At 41.2% G+C, this 16,297-nt stretch overlaps 2 protein-coding genes across 2 annotated transcripts; one reads left to right on the top strand and one right to left on the bottom strand.

The window, feature by feature from the left end:
* The first annotated feature begins 268 nt into the window (after positions 1-268).
* LOC140788540 (uncharacterized) lies at positions 269-1,451 on the top strand. The gene is made up of 3 exons (XM_073137814.1): positions 269-403; positions 499-572; positions 662-1,451. Exons 1-3 carry the CDS (start codon positions 269-271, stop codon positions 1,332-1,334), a joined length of 882 nt encoding a protein of 293 aa, XP_072993915.1. The 3' UTR covers positions 1,335-1,451.
* LOC140788538 (protein STICHEL-like 4) lies at positions 630-16,255 on the bottom strand. Its single transcript, XM_073137808.1, is given in 8 exon segments — positions 630-1,387; positions 1,909-2,040; positions 2,728-2,791; positions 10,681-10,782; positions 10,784-11,321; positions 11,843-12,403; positions 12,755-12,974; positions 13,637-16,255. Coding segments are annotated over 7 exon segments (3,222 nt in total). The 5' UTR covers positions 15,281-16,255; the 3' UTR covers positions 630-1,387; positions 1,909-1,947.
* Positions 16,256-16,297: the final 42 nt, after the last annotated feature.

The following is a 16,297-nucleotide window of genomic DNA, read 5'->3' on the forward strand; positions in this document are numbered from 1 at the left end:
GCTCTGAGGTGGCACGATCAATTGGATGTGAAGCCAAATCTGATCCCTGCCCCAGGAAAAGAATAATGTCAAAAGAAGTGGAAGCTATCCACGTTTCTCTATAGAATCTGATGGAGAGTGGAGCATCTGCTACTTGCGAAAAGCTTCAAGTAGGGCAGTGATTACAGTAGGAAAGCAGATTCCTGTCTCCACCTAGTATAGAATATAGTGCCAAATAGCAATAACTTCCTCAGTCTCATTGCTTTCAGGTTTCAACAGCGGTTGAAGGATGAGAGCCATAACCAGCAGACTCGCCTTGCCCAGTAGTTCGAGATTTCAAAACGAGCATGACTCCTCTTATCCCGAGCACGACATTAGCCGAGACTGGCAATACAGTATTCCTTGGCCTCTTTATCATAGGCTGGTAGACTTCTGCACTTCATTTTGATTCTTTTTCAGGAGATTACAACTTGCAAAAGATGAATATTTTCTTGCCATCTGCTGTGATTCATAATTCAGGAAGAAGAGGGAGGTTTGTTTCCATGGAGATTATTTGAGCAAAGAGTAAGAACTGGGCCTTTCCGCTTAAATCGGTATGCACTCATGTACCTACCGTAAGATCATTATAACTGTTAACTGCAAACTTGATATGTGACAACCAATAAATACGTATATGAATCAGATTCCCCTCACAACCCCATTCACCAGTAAGAATCCTGGTTGTCAATGGAGATGGAGGCGGTAATGTCGCCAACAATAGAGTCAGCCCTAGGCTGAGGCAGTTCATCCAGGACTCGCCACCACAAATCCAAGGCGAGTGGAACCTGGGTCTGAATACAGAACCAGAAGACCGCAGCCTGACTGATGAAGAGTTCAAGAAGGCAATGAAGAAGCTAAAAAAACAGGTATATAGGCCTCCTTACCCAAGAAAGAAGGCTTTTAAGAGAGGCATCTTCAGCAGTCGTGGTAGCGGTGCAATGGATGATGACAACGACGAGAAGGATGACAGAAAAGACTGCACCATTTGCTTGGAGGCCTTTGTGCCCAGTGAGCAAGTGCTGGTTACTCCATGCAACCATATGTTTCATAAAGACTGCATCATCCCTTGGGTGAAGAGCCGTGGCCAGTGCCCTGTTTGTAGGTTCGTGCTATACAAGAGAAGTGAGACTTCATTTTCTCGGAACAACAACAGCAACAACAATAACAGCAGCAGAAGCAGCAACAATGATACTAGTAGCAATTACTATATTACTAGCAACACACCGGACATTGGAGATGATACTTTAGAACTCCTTGCACTTATAAGGGCCATGGAGGAGGCATTCAACTGGGTCACTCTCTCTCGAGCTATTTGACATAGTTAGATGACTTGTTTGGCAAATAAAATGAACGGTGGTTGCTCTAGTACCTGCAAGATGACAAAAGCTTACAGGATTGTTATTTGTCAGTGAATAGAAGAACTCTATTTAGCATTTGCCAGGTTGGTTTGACAGATTTGGAAATTATTTTGCAATAACACACACACATATATATACACACTTTAATTTTCTTTTTCCAGAGGGTAAACCTTGGTGAACTTATAGAAGAGGAGTACCACCATATAGGAAATTTACTCAAACCAAACAATCCCTATAGATATGCTCTTAATCCAAGCAAAAAGGGGAGGACGTCCTTTCTATTTTCCTTTCAGATCGCCAACTATGCGACACCCCACTGATATGTATAACAAACAGAAACTTGTGAAAGCCGACTGCGTATTATGTGTAGACTTAGAACATATTAGTTCTTCACTGTACTCAGCTTTGGCTAAAAGTAACTTTCATGAGTTAAGATAAATTGAGATTTATATATTAAGAATCAATAGCCCTAGAGATTATATATTAACATGGCAAAATAAATCAAACTGATAGAACAAATCAGGAAAGATACCTTATTCATCATTCATAGTTATCATTATGCATCGGCAGCTCATCTGGGAGACCTGGTAGACAGGCATCTTCCACACAGGACAATTTTTGAAAGAGAATGTGACTTTAGTATCTTGATTCTTATACCTGATAGCTGTGGAGAAAATGTTGACAATGAACACATTGCAAAGAGGAACATTAGGTATAACTAAACGAAACTCACAAATTTACACCATCTTGTATGAAATATTGTCCTGCCAATTCTTTTTTACACAATTCATGTGTTCAAATTACTGAATACAAGCTGGCACACGTTGCTATGTAGCTATCTAAGTACTCTCTTTTCTGATGAAAGAAGTCCTTATAAATCTATATGCTAAACAGCTTATTAGCATCTCCCCTCCTATTATTCCCATTATTTAGCATTATCTATTATTCCTATTGTTCATTAGTGCATTCATTTTTCTCTCTCGTTTATGCAATAGAGCACAGAAATGTCTCAAATTGAAGAGTGAAGACCCTTGGATCAATCTTAAGGAAAAAAATTTAGTTTGATCAAATTGCTTCTGCTTATTCATACTTAAAACCGTTGGAAAGACTATTCTGGTAAATTTCCCATCATTACAGTGCTATAGACTCCCAGGTGTCAGAGGTGAACTAGATTGTTTAGGAATTAAAAAAAAGAAACAAAACAAAAAGAATCATGTACTTGTTGACTAACAACTATGAAGCTAACCAACATACAGTGAATCCAAATGTTTTAACCTACAGTTGCCAAAAAGATATTCCAGCACCAAAAAAGAGAAAAAGATGCAAAAGAAAGTTTATGCTAAAGCAATACCTTTCCCTGAATCCTCTTAGAAGCTTTCCAACAGAGTATGCTTCTTGAGATAGGCTCCAATCTCCTGTAATTTACAAAACATATAGTTACCACTTCATCCAATGGAGATGCATTAAATACCATAATGCTCCAGATGCACAATCTGCAGCAACAAGAGATTGCACAAAAACTTCATATGCTAGGCACAGAAACTACATTTTCAGTGCAGTACATCCTAGCACAAATCTAAGTAGTGTACAAGAATACATTGTTCCTCAACCTATTTTGTCTACAAATGGGTATCTGAAATTGGAGATAGGTAGCATACTAGCATATTATAGTCATACTACAACATAACCACGATTATGACCCAGGTATTTCTGTCTTCTATATACTGTTTATTCCTTCTTCTGAAAATATGCATTATTATACTCATCACTAGAATACCCTCTAGTCCCTACTATAGCACTATGAGTCTATGATGCCCTCACACAAAATGAATCGAAAACTAAAAAAAAAAAAACAAGAACTGAGCCACAAAAGTGACTGACTTAAACTCCTCTAGAAGGTGATGCGGACATCACTGATAGGACGCGATGGCGTGTGTACCAGCGCAGGAGGCGCCGACAGCTGATGATCCCTCCTATAGGGATCTGGTTCTGATTTTTATTTATTTAGGGTGTCTTTTGTTTATTTCCTATGTAGGGTGTCTTTTGCTTAATTCCATTGTAGGTCTATATATAGACCCGTTGTATTTCCTTTGGAACTTAATGAAAGTTTATGTGATTTGTTCTCTAGAGGATTTTGGTGTGAAACATTTTCTTAGAGTGGAGGTGTGAAACCCCATTCCTTTCCTTCTTATTCCTCTACTTCATTTTTCCTCCACCACGTTTTGCATCATTTTTGGTATCAGAGCGAAGGATCCTAGTTTATGGACGCCCCTCCTCCCGGGTTCTACGCCGCTCCACATTTGTTCTTCGCACGACCAATCGCTCCACGAACACCGGAACGTCAAGAAATCCGGCGTACAACGAGCAAAGAAATTACCGTCGACGAGAAACAACAAAAATCTGCTGTCATAGAGGAATCGCTACCGTGTAAGATTCCAAATCCTTAAAAAATTTGATTGTTGTTGCATTATCTAGTTTCCATCGTTATTTTTATTTGTTTTTAGAAAAAAAAAAAAAAAAAAAAAAAAAAACAGCACGTATCTTTTGCTGTGAAAAAAAAAAAAAAAAATCAGTGTTTCAAATTTTCGAAAATTTCATTTTTGCTTTTAATTCTATTAAATCCCAACCAATTCCTTCTTCCCCTAAACCTCCTACCAAATTTCCTATTTATTCTCTAACATCCCAACAAATCCTATCTATCCTAATTTTCATCCCTCCAATATTTCCAATTTTCAAATTCTCTCCCTAACTTAAAACCAACCCAACCCCATTAAACCCATCAGACCTAAACCCAAAACCTATTAGCCCAAAACCCAAACTTTATTAGACTAAACCCACAACCCCTTAATCATTTCCTCCCAACCCGTTACCCGACTTCATCCTCACACCAAAATCCTAACCCGACGCCGCCGCCGCCGCCCCGGCCAGCCCGCGACGACGACGCCTCCCCGGCCTCGCCCGCCCGACGACGCCGCCCGGCTCGGCCTCGCCCGACGACGCCGCCCTGCTTCGCCCCGCCCGACGACGCCACCCGACGCCGTCGCTCCTTCCGACGACACCGCCCCGCTCGCGCCCGCCCGACAACGCCACCCGACGCCATCGCTCCATCCGACGACGTCGCCCCGGCGCTGCCTCAACGCCACCCTGATTTAGCGCAGCTCCGACGACGCCACCCGACGCCGTCGCTCCACCCGACGACGCTGCCCTGACCCTACCTCGCCCCGACGACGCCGTCACTCCACCCGACGACGCCGCCCGGCCGCGCTCGCCCGACGACGCCGCCCGCCCGCCCCCGCCCGACGACGCCGCCCGGCCGCCCGCCCCGACGACGCCGCCTGACGTCTGCAGCCACCTGACGACGCCTTTCCTTTGACGTCTGCAGCCATCACTGACGACGCCTTTCCTTTGACGTCTGCAGCCATCACTGACGACGCCGACGCCGACGCCCGCGCCGTGATCTCCCGTGCCTCGTTCCCTGCCGTAGTCAACGGCGACCACCACTGTCTCGGACTTTGCCGCCGACGTCGCCGATACGGTGAAGACAAATTAGTTAATTTCAATTCTTTTTCAGATGGTCAGGTACGTGATCTTTCAATGTATTAAATATTTTTGGGTCATTCTTTTCTAGTATCATCTCTAAACTGTTATCAATTCCTGTTGTCCACATATAGTGAGGGAGAGACTACATAGAAACCTTATCTGCTTTAGTCCTGATATTAAGAGATGAACTGTGCCAAATAGAATATTAACATTATCTTAATTTTTGGAAAGAAATTTAAAGGGTTTGGCATTTATTAATGACTTTTGTTTAAAAATCATTTAGTCTTGACAATAGTCTTTGAACCTCTTGAACAGAAAATCTAAATTCAATTAAGTATTCATTTTTAAATTTTTCCTGATTGCATAGCATCATCTCATATCATTTAGATTAAAACATTTGTATTTGGATTAACTATAGGAGACGTCTGCATTCCATTAGGTTAGAACATTATTTAATTTTATTTAAATTAGCAAGCATAAAATTAAAAGATTAAAAAAAAAAGGGGATATATATATATAAATAAAAAATAATAATAATATAAAGCAATACACAACTCATTCATTGCATATTAGTGTATGCCAACTCGTAGAGGTAAGGCTTACCTTCTTAGTGATTCTAGTGAGTCCAGCAGTAGCAGTATGGATCCCGAACTTAGTAAGAAGCTCGACGACATTATGGGACAACTAGGTACCTTAGCTCAACAAGTCAGGGATACTCAAGATACTTTGCTTGGGTATCAACGGGTGACCGATGAACGACTATATAGGGTAGAAAGACCCCGTGAGCACACCGCTCCTCAAAATAATCACCGCCCTGACATTGAACGTGGCGAATCTCCCACTCCTTTACCTCGTCAACATTTTCAAGGGAATGAGCGAGATCCTGATGAACGGTACCTTCGAAGCATTAAAATTGATGCCCCGATGTTTGATGGTCGTCTAGATCCGCAACACTTCTTGGACCGGATCAAAGACATGGACCGTTACTTTAAATGGTATGATATGTCGGAAATCAGTAAAGTCGTTTCTTTGCCATGAAATTGACCGGGAACGCAAATCAATACCGGACCAACGTTGAGACTCTTCGTGAGATTAGGGGTGAGCTTCCAATTGAAATTTGGGTTGACATGAAAATGAACTAAAACGTAAATACCTCCCACCTTCCTATTACCCTAAGCTTCTAGACAGATGGAACCGACTTACCCAAGGGAGTAAGTCCGCTAAGGATTACATTGCGGCCTTTGATGAATTGCTTGTTCGGTGTAGCGTGATCGAATCAAACCCCTATGCAAATCTTGTCCAGATTTAGGGCTGGCCTACGTGAAGAATTGAGAAGTGAACTTTTTGCTCGTAATGTTGATACTTTGGAAAAGGCTTACAGCTTAGTTCAAGACTTAGAGGAGTCTAGACCTAACCACATCCCAAGAAATTATGAAACAAGAACTCAAACTCATAAATCCTCCACAGGTCCTCATCAAGCCAAATCTATTAGTCAATCTTTTAATCGATCTACCTCTAGCCCTTCACAACCCAAGGTAGAATACAAAGGTAAAAACATTGAGAAAGACTTTTCTAAGATTAATCCTCGGGTCAAATGCTATAAGTGTCAAGGCTATGGACATGTTGCTGCAAATTGTGCAAGCCCATATAAAATAAGTTTAATTGAGGAACCCTTCGAAGAAGACCCCGAGCAAGACTTTGATGGGTATGTTCACCATGTAGACGGTGAAGAAGGAGATTTTGAAGATGAAGAGGAAGAAAATACCCTAGGGTGCCTAAGGCACATAGACTCCACAAGGTTACATGTTGTTCGATGTGCCCTCTCTCAACCTAAAGTCAATGATGATTGGAGGCGCAACTCCATTTTCCACACGTTCACGAAAATTGGAGGTAAAAATTGTAAAGTAATTGTGGATAGTGGCGTTGTATAAATGCCGTGTCCTCCACCATTATTTCAAAACTAAATGCGAGAGCAGTTTCCCATCCTAATCCTTACAAGGTTTCATGGATTAATTCAACCACGCTGGAAATAAAAGAGCGTTGTTTGGTTCCAATTGAATTCACGACTTATAAGGATAAAATCTGGTGCGATGTTTTGACCATGGATGTGGGTCAAATTATCCTTGGAAGGCCTTGGCTATTTGATAATGATGTGCATATTTATGGCCGTTCAAATATCTGCATGTTTGAACATGAGGGTAAGAAAATCAAGATTCTTCCATCACGGCCTAGAGGTGGTAAGATGGAAAAGAAGTCTCGATCCCATCCACTCCGACAATAAAGTCGCCTTGATTAGTGCGAGAGGTATTGAACGTGAGATGAGTAAAGGAGCTCCTATTCTGATTCTTGCGGCTCGAGAAATTCTAAATGAGCCTAGTGAATCGATTCCTTTTGAAGCCACTGCTGTGATTGAGGAATTCTCGGATGTCTTTCCAGAGGATCTCCCGGATGAACTGCCACCAATGAGAGATATTCAACATGCTATCGATTTCGTCCCGGGTGCATCTCTTCCTAACTTGCCTCATTATAGACTTAACCCAACTGAACACGCTGAACTAAAACGACAAGTTGATGAGTTATTGAGAAAAGGCTTCCTGAAGGAAAGCTTAAGCCCTTGCGCAGTTCCCGCATTGTTAACGCCAAAGAAAGATGGAACCTGGCGTATGTGCGTCGACAGCCGCGCTATTAATCGAATAACGGTAAAATACCGTTTCCCCATCCCTCGTCTGGATGACATGCTGGACATGATGGCAGGGGCCACAATATTTTCAAAGATAGATTTAAAAAGTGGCTATCACCAAATTCGTATACGCCCTGGCGATGAATGGAAGACTGCGTTTAAAACAAAAGATGGGTTATATGAATGGACAGTTATGCCTTTTGGCTTGACTAATGCTCCGAGTACTTTCATGAGAGTGATGACTCAAATATTACGACCTTTTATGGGACAATTTTTAGTCGTATACTTTGATGACATCCTTATCTATAGTCGATCTCGGGAGCAACATATAGATCATCTTCGTCAAGTCTGCTATTTGTCTTAAGGAGAGAGCAATTGTATGCAAACCCTAAGAAATGTACGTTTTTGACAAACAAAGTTGTTTTCTTGGGTTTCATTGTCTCATCTGAAGGAGTGTCTCGCTGACCCCGATAAGGTCAAAGCTATCAAAGAGTGGCCCGAACCCCGTACCATAAGAGACGTGAGAAGTTTTCATGGACTCGCTACCTTTCTATCGTCGGTTCATCAAAGGGTTTAGTACCATTATGGCTCCAATAAGAATGCCTCAAGAAAGGTGAATTTAAGTGGTCAGCAAGTGCTACTAAAGCTTTCACTGAAATCAAAAGGAAAATGGTGGAAGCCCCTGTTATGCGACTCCCCGATTTTACTAAAATTTTTGAGGTCACCTGTGACGCTTCTGGAGTTGGTATAGGGGGAATCCTGAGCCAAGAGGGTCATCCGATTGCCTACTTTAGTGAAAAGCTGAATGAAACTAGACAACGATATACCACTTACGATAAGGAATTTTATGCTGTGGTTCAATCTCTTCGCCACTGGAGGCATTATTTGCTTCCTCAAGAATTCGTAATCTTCTCTGACCATGAAGCTCTTCGCTACCTTAATTCCCAGAAAAAGCTTAATGCCAGACACGGTAGGTGGGTCGAATTTCTCCATGACTATACGTACACCTTGCGACACAAGTCCGGAGCCGACAACAAGGCAGCTGATGCACTGAGTCGTCGCATGATTCTTCTTTCAAAGATAAACGCAGAAGTAATAGGATTTGATAAGATTAAAACTGAATATGAATCATGTCCGGATTTTCATGAAGTTTACAATTTATTAAGCAATGGAGAGACTCGAGAAATAGATGGTTTCATCGTGCAGGATGGCTATCTATTTAAGTCCCGAAGGTTATGCATTCCTAGCACCTCGTTAAGGGAATTTTTAATTTGGGAATTGCATCCGGGGGTTTAGCAGACATTTTGGGCATGCAAAAACTATCGAAGCTACGGAACATCGATTTTTTCGGCCAAGCTTAAAGAGAGACGTTATGAGACTTGTTAGTCGATGTCATGCATGTCAACTTGCTAAGCAGCGAAAGCAAAATACAGGATTGTACACGCCTTTACCGGTTCCTAATTGCCCTTGGCAAGATGTTAGTATGGACTTCGTGCTTGGACTTCCAAAGACTACCCGAAAGCATGATTCCGTTCTTGTGGTGGTGGATCGATTTTCTAAGATGGCCCACTTTATACCCTGTTCCCGAACTTTTGACGCCTCTCGAGTTGCTAAAATCTATTTTGATGAAATCGTTAAGTTGCACGGGCTACCAAAAACTATTGTATCAGACAGGGATGTAAAATTCACTAGTTATTTTTGGAAAACCCTATGGCATAAGATGGGAACTAAGCTTCAGTATTCAACTGCTTTCCACCCACAAACCGACGGGCAACCGAAGTAGTCAATAGGAGCTTAGGTAACCTACGAGAACTCTTGTCGGCGAGAATCTAAGAGACGGGATCAAAAACGCCAACCGCTGAATTTGCATACAATAATTCTGTTAATAGATCCATAGGTCTCGAGTCCAAGCGAGGTAGTATATGGTTATAAACCTAGACAACCTATAGATCTCATTCCTATGTCCCATTATCATAGGTTGTCCGAGTCCCGCATCCGCATTTGCATCACATATTCATGACTTGCATAAAGAAATCAAGAATGAGAATTGCTCAAAATAATACTAATTATAAAATGCGAGCTGATCTAAGAAGGAGATTCAAAGAATTTAATGTTGGAGACTTTGTGATGGTTCGGATACGTCCGGAACGGTTTCCTCCTGGAACTGTCAAAAAGTTGCATGCACGAAGTCTTAGGACCTTTTAAAATTCTCAAGAAAATTAATGATAATGCTTATGTTCTAGATCTCCCTAGTGATTTTGGCATCAGTTCTACTTTTAATATTGAGGATCTAGTAGCTTATAAGGGCCCAGATTTTACTCCAGATAACCCACTAGATACTGAGCCTACCTATGAGCCTGTTTATGAGAGACCCTCTTTACCTCCACTTCCCAATATTCCACCTAACACAGCAGACGAAATTGATAAAATTTTAGATGATGAAATTATTTCAACTAGAGAAGGTGGATCCCAACGGTATCTAGTACGTTGGAAAGGACGACCTACATCTGATGATACGTGGCTTGATCGTCACGATTTGGAGATGCATCACCCTGATACCTTAGAGCAGTATGAGAGCAGCAGAACAGCACACTCGACGGAGTCGACTTCTCTCCCACCCGGGGAGAATGATGCGGACATCACTGATAGGACGCGATGGCGTGTGTACCAGCGCAGGAGGCGCCGACAGCTGATGAAGTACCAGCGCAGGAGGCGCCGACAACTGATGATCCCTCCTATAGGGATCTGGTTCTGATTTTTATTTATTTAGGGTGTCTTTTGTTTATTTCCTATGTAGGGTGTCTTTTGCTTAATTTCATTGTAGGTCTATATATAGACCCGTTGTATTTCCTTTGGAACTTAATGAAAGTTTATGTGATTTGTTCTCTAGAGGATTTTGGTGTGAAACATTTTCTTAGAGTGGAGGTGTGAAACCCCATTCCTTTCCTTCTTATTCCTCTACTTCATTTTTCCTCCACCACGTTTTGCATCAGAAGGTTTTGAAGTTTGTACACTATGAAAATATCAACGACCACAAGTAAAAGAAATTACACTAGGAATTTTCATCTACAAACTATTACTTACAAATTCTTCTGTTCAAGCTTCTCAGAAATTGAGATAGTTTTCCTTCTTGACCGTCCTCGCCGTTGTAAACAACCTTCTTCCTGATTCATAACATGTGTAAAGACTCAGCGTTTGATTTTGTCCTCTTCTTTCCTTTTTATTTAATAAAGAAGCCATTTTTACCTGACTCTGTGAAGATGAATCTTCTACCCACGCACTGTAATTTCCTTTTACTCTAGCTTCTGTACTTCCATGATCCAGTTCAGAGTGCTGATGCTCTTGATGGAACGGTCTCCTTGCAATAATTTCACCTTCTGTTAATATGTGAGGATCAGACTGCAGCCATCTAGCCTGACCAGAGGTTATCCCTTTCGTGCAATATTCTTTTGAGAGACTTCTATCAAGATTCCCGTGTTGTGAATAACGTGAACGGCAATTAGTGAGAGACCTCCTTAATGTCATCTGGGAAGAATCATTCTCAGCAGAAGGCAAAATAACAGGAACTTGGCTATCTGTTGTCACATCTTCCCCAGATTCATATCGAATTTCGAGTATTACAGAAGAAGAAAGTACAGACTCAAATGCCTCTAAAATTTGCCCTCTGAACTTTTCAGCTTTGGATTTATTGACATGCAAGCTGAATAACAATTGCACAGTAGGAGCTGCATAGGGAATTAAGTTCATCTAAAGTGAAATTTTTCTCGAAACAAATCAAAGCATTCTTTTTCCTCATACAATCATGTAAACATTTCATGAGAAAATAGGACCAAGCATCAGGAAAAGCAACCTGAACTTATGTAAATCAAATCTGGAGGTCCTATATTAGAACTGTATCATTTGATGTCAATCCACCAATCCACACACCATTTAATAAGCTAACCGAATAAAAGGTAATGCAGATCATACATCTGTCATCATTTACTTTGACTAATCATTTATGAATACCTTGATGATCAGGGATCAATTGTTAGCTGTGCTTGGATAGTTATTTATCTTTAAGCATGAGAAATTTATTTCTCAGTTATGCTTTCATGTGCTAGGCAGGCATTCCAAATTATTTCCACACAGGCTATCATAAAATATGCAAATACTTGAGCATTTATGTGTTCTCTTTTTCAATCAAAAACTAGACATGCACCAAGCAATGGAAGAATGTAAATGTCAAAGTTTACAGGAAAAATACCTGCACCTAAGGTGACTAAAGTTAGCTTTGCCCCTTGAGTCAAAAATTGTCTCAATGTGTTGGATTGAATATTCTCGAGCACTGCTTGCCAGATCCTTTCACTATCCATATGACTTTTGTCATAATAATATCCTCCACTTTGCTTAGTAGCTCTCTTTGATAGGGTAAGACTGTTTGGAGCATGTTTACTGAGTTCACTTCCACTAGAGTGAGTGCTGAGCATCTTGTTATTACAACACATTAGATTGTTACCATGTTTGAAGCCATGGTTTGCCTGGTCAAGTACTCTTGATAACCCCTGGTTACTAATACCCATCTCATCCTCCTCACTAGTAGAACCTTTTGGTACATCTCTCTCAGAACAATTACCGAGGGGAGGCGGATTCAGATTGAGACTTGTGTCACTGGAAGAACCTGGTAGCATATACTGTTGCTCAGGAGCAAGTTGAAGCAAAGCAGCGGTAAGCCACGTTAACTTGTCATTTGACACTCTGAGCTGTTTTTCAGCTTCAGATAGTGTTTTCAAGGCCTGACGTAATTTTTCCATATCCTCCTTTGATACTGAAATAAGTAGATTTTAGATCATATTATATCCAAATTGCAGAGGAGAACAAGAGCATGAACGGACTATCTAGATAACAAGATTCAAGGCCTGATATAATTTTTCCATATCTTCCTTTGATACTGAAATAAGTAGATTTTAGATTATATTATATCCAAATTGCAGATGAGAACAAGAGCATGAATGGACTATCTACATAACAAGAATGATGGCCTAGAATCTACAGAGTATTACTCAAACAGAGCTAAGCAACAAGTCTAGCCTAGGTACTAATGTTGTTAGCTATTAGTGAATAACATACAAGAAGAATCAAGGTTGAAACTTGAAAGTATAAAAGTGACTGCACTCACAGGTTGGTTGGCAGAAAAACTTTCTGTGCAGTCTTTCTCGCATGAATACATAGCTGCCAGCAAGGATATCAGTAATTATTGTAGCAAGTTGTGACATTAATGCCACAGGCTCAATACCAGTTTCTGTTATTTCTCTTAAACTTTTCACAGTGTTTGCAGTGTCAGCAGATAATGCCAGATCGAGTAGGTCCACCAACTTTTCATCAGAAACAACACCAACCTGGCAAGTGTACAAAAGAAAATTAGGAATGGTTCTTGGATTTAGAATTAACTCAAGTGGTCAGTTCCACCACAGAAATAGATGTTCTGACCTTCCTCATAGGACTATTTAGAATTGCTTGGTGCACTAATTTGGATGTCTAGTTACTATATTGCTTATATGTTCTGCAAAAAGGAAGATATTACTTCAGTTTTTCTCACTTGAATTATTGTGCTTGGATAAACTTTTGCTACTAATTGACTAATTTACTGCTTCTCTTACAAACTTTTGGCGTGTAAAGTAATGCAAATCTTTATTTGTGTAGTCACATGGCATAAACATCACCCAGTGGACTTGTAACTAAGAAATAGTATAAGAATTCAAAAGAAATCACAAAAGGCATTTAAAAATGAAATTATGAAAGCCTAAATATCATGGTGCTAAGTATAGATAAGATCATTGCATATAAGAATCTATATTTGGAGATTTATAATGAGTAATCACTCCATCAATAGAAGTATCATGGAACTAGGAGAGAAATTGACAATCAAGATATTTGATATAAAGTCAAGTAGAAGAATTGCCAGTATTGCAGAACCAGAGTATAAATTAAAATATGTATGTGGTTTCATGTAGATTAGTTCGTAAGATCATCAAAGCAACATGCAGTGTAGGTAACTTACAAGTTCTTGGACCAAAGAAAGAGAAATTCTTTGCCCAAGCAAACTCAGTTGGTCAAGAGTCATCTCAGCATCTCTTAATGACCCATCTGATCGAGATGCTATGAGTCTTAGTGCATCCTTGTCCACTTCTAGGCCTTCACTGTTTGAGATCCACGTCAAGGTTTCAAAAATATCATACTCTTTCAGCTTCGGGAAAAAAAACTTCTGGCACCTAGATATGATAGTGTGAGGAAGTTCGAGATTAGAGCTGACAAGAACAAAAACCACATGGTGGGGTGCTCGATCAAAAACCTTCGAGATGACACTCCACGCACCAGCAGGAAAAATATCACAATCATCAATTATACACACTCTATACTGAGATTCCAATGGCGATGACAACACATTGTTGAGTATATCCACAATCCTCTCAAAGTCAACATTACTAACAGACCCTACTTCTAGCACATTTCTACTCTTACCGAGATTGTAAGAGATGCAGGATGTGCAAATATCACATGGTTTTGGATGCTCCACAGATTGGCAATTCAAAGCTTTAGCAAAAACACGAGCACACGATGATTTCCCAGTCCCATGAGGTCCATAGAAGACATAAACAAGGCCAACCTTCTTCCGCAAAACAGCGTTAGAAAGAGCTTGTACGACTAAGTTCTGCCCCACCAGATCTTTAAAGGTTTTCGGCATGTACTTTTGTGTCAAATTCTTGTGCCTACCATGTTGACGCCTTTTAGATTTTTGAAGGTTACATGGTTTTACCTCAGATGCAAGGTCAGAATCATATGCATACGTTGAACTTTGATGGGAGAACCTCCCAATTTCTCTTGAATAGTCTAGCACCGAATGAGGATTGCCCCTGCTGTCCTGAGTTCCTAAACCCTCAGCAAGCAATGGTAGCACTTCAGACTCGGAACTACTTGATGGGCTTAGAGGACTCGGTGCAACCAGCAAGTTAGAACCATTTCCTTGGCTTTGAGGAGCAGAACCTTCAGATCTCTTCGTCCTTGAATCGGACATACCAAGAAACGATTTGCCTCTATGGTGAATCCTCGACCAACTCCAAGGAATTCCGCAAACGTTTCTGGAAGCCTGAGATACCTCCAATTCAGCATCTTCTTCTCGTCCTTCCCCCACATGGCATCTCTGCCACACGCCACCCTCCTGTGAACTCGAATTGAAAGAAACAGTACTGCGAGCCGCAGCTACTGCGAGATTAGCCGATCCAAGATCCTTCCTTGCTCTTCTAAACCTGCGCTTCTTCCCCCTGCTTACATTAATCTCATTGTGATTCCCAGCTTGCCCAGCAGTGGTTCCATGCTCACTCTTTCCCAACTCGTCCTCGCCTTTGCAATCTCCGTCCAACCTTGAGTTAGATCTGCTCTGGTTGCGGGCCACGGCGATCTCATTGCTCCGGTTGCGCCTCCACGAGAGAGGAGGACTGGTGGAGGGATCTCTGAGTGACTTGGACCGCTGAAGCACGACGAGGTCTCGGAGAAGGGACTTCTCGGCGAGGTTGTCGGGAGTGCGGCGGAGTATGTGGTTCTTCATGTGGATGCAGTTGGTCAGATGCACGTGGTTGCGGAGGTGGCCGCCGCCGACGGCGCCATGATCGCGCTTGATACTATCTCCGGCGACTGCCCTGCTCATTGATTACAAACTAAAACACTCTTCCGACGAGAGTGGCGAGTTCCCCGTCCACATTCGATCTATCGCGTACAGATCTTGGCAGAACTCTGATCCTACTAAATCTTCAACTTTTATTCAAGAGAAATGGCGAAGGAAGAGAATGCTATGGATCCTTAGATCTTGATCCCTCTTATTTCTATCTTCTTCCATAAATGAAAACTTTAATCTTATACCGTCATTAAGAGCCTCCTCCATGTTTTCAAAGAATTATAGTTATTCCATCTGCCTTAACTGATATTGTTGATGGTTTAGAAGATTCGACGGCTCAGATTGATAGAGAGATTGCACGTGATTCGGAGGTGGTGGGGGCACTCGCCAATTCGCCATCACAATCATTAGGATCCCACCATTGCCCGACCGATAACGACAGTAAGAGAGAGTGGCTTTAAGCTTTTAATGAGAACGTGTTGCGCACGTGCGACGGTCCGGTTGCTGCCGACGGAGAGGGAGCACCGGAGCACGCCTAAGAAGGAAAGGGCCCTTTCGGACAGAGGAGAGGAATTTGTACAATAAGATAATTCATGCAAGTCTTCAAATACCATAATTAATATGACTAGCATACATTGATCCTGAGGATTAATATAATAAGTAAGATCATGATGAAATTGAGATGGAGGACAATGCGAAGTACACATACCACTCATCGCTGCTTCCCTACAGTTACAAATTCCAACTGAATGTCCATTGGTCCTCTGTCCTCGTTGTATAGTACAAAGGTCCTCAAAAGAAGCCAAATTGACTGCGATATGGCATCTAAAGCCACATCCTTATCTACGTCCCTTCAGACAGCAGTACAGACTAGCCCCCGCAAAAAAGTTTATTTCGTGTGTTTAGTATATCTGGAAACTTATTGAATCAACGAATTATTTAAAATTTTAAATTTTCTAAAAAATTTACCTAAGTTTTGAAGAGAAATTTATATATAAATTATTTTTCGATTCAACAGACTTTCAAATATAAATAGCTTATCTAATAAAT

The sequence above is a fragment of the Typha latifolia genome, chromosome 5, assembly GCF_019914945.1.
Source record: "Typha latifolia isolate L0001 chromosome 5, TyphaL0001v2, whole genome shotgun sequence".
In the NCBI taxonomy this organism is placed as follows: Eukaryota; Viridiplantae; Streptophyta; class Magnoliopsida; order Poales; family Typhaceae; genus Typha; species Typha latifolia.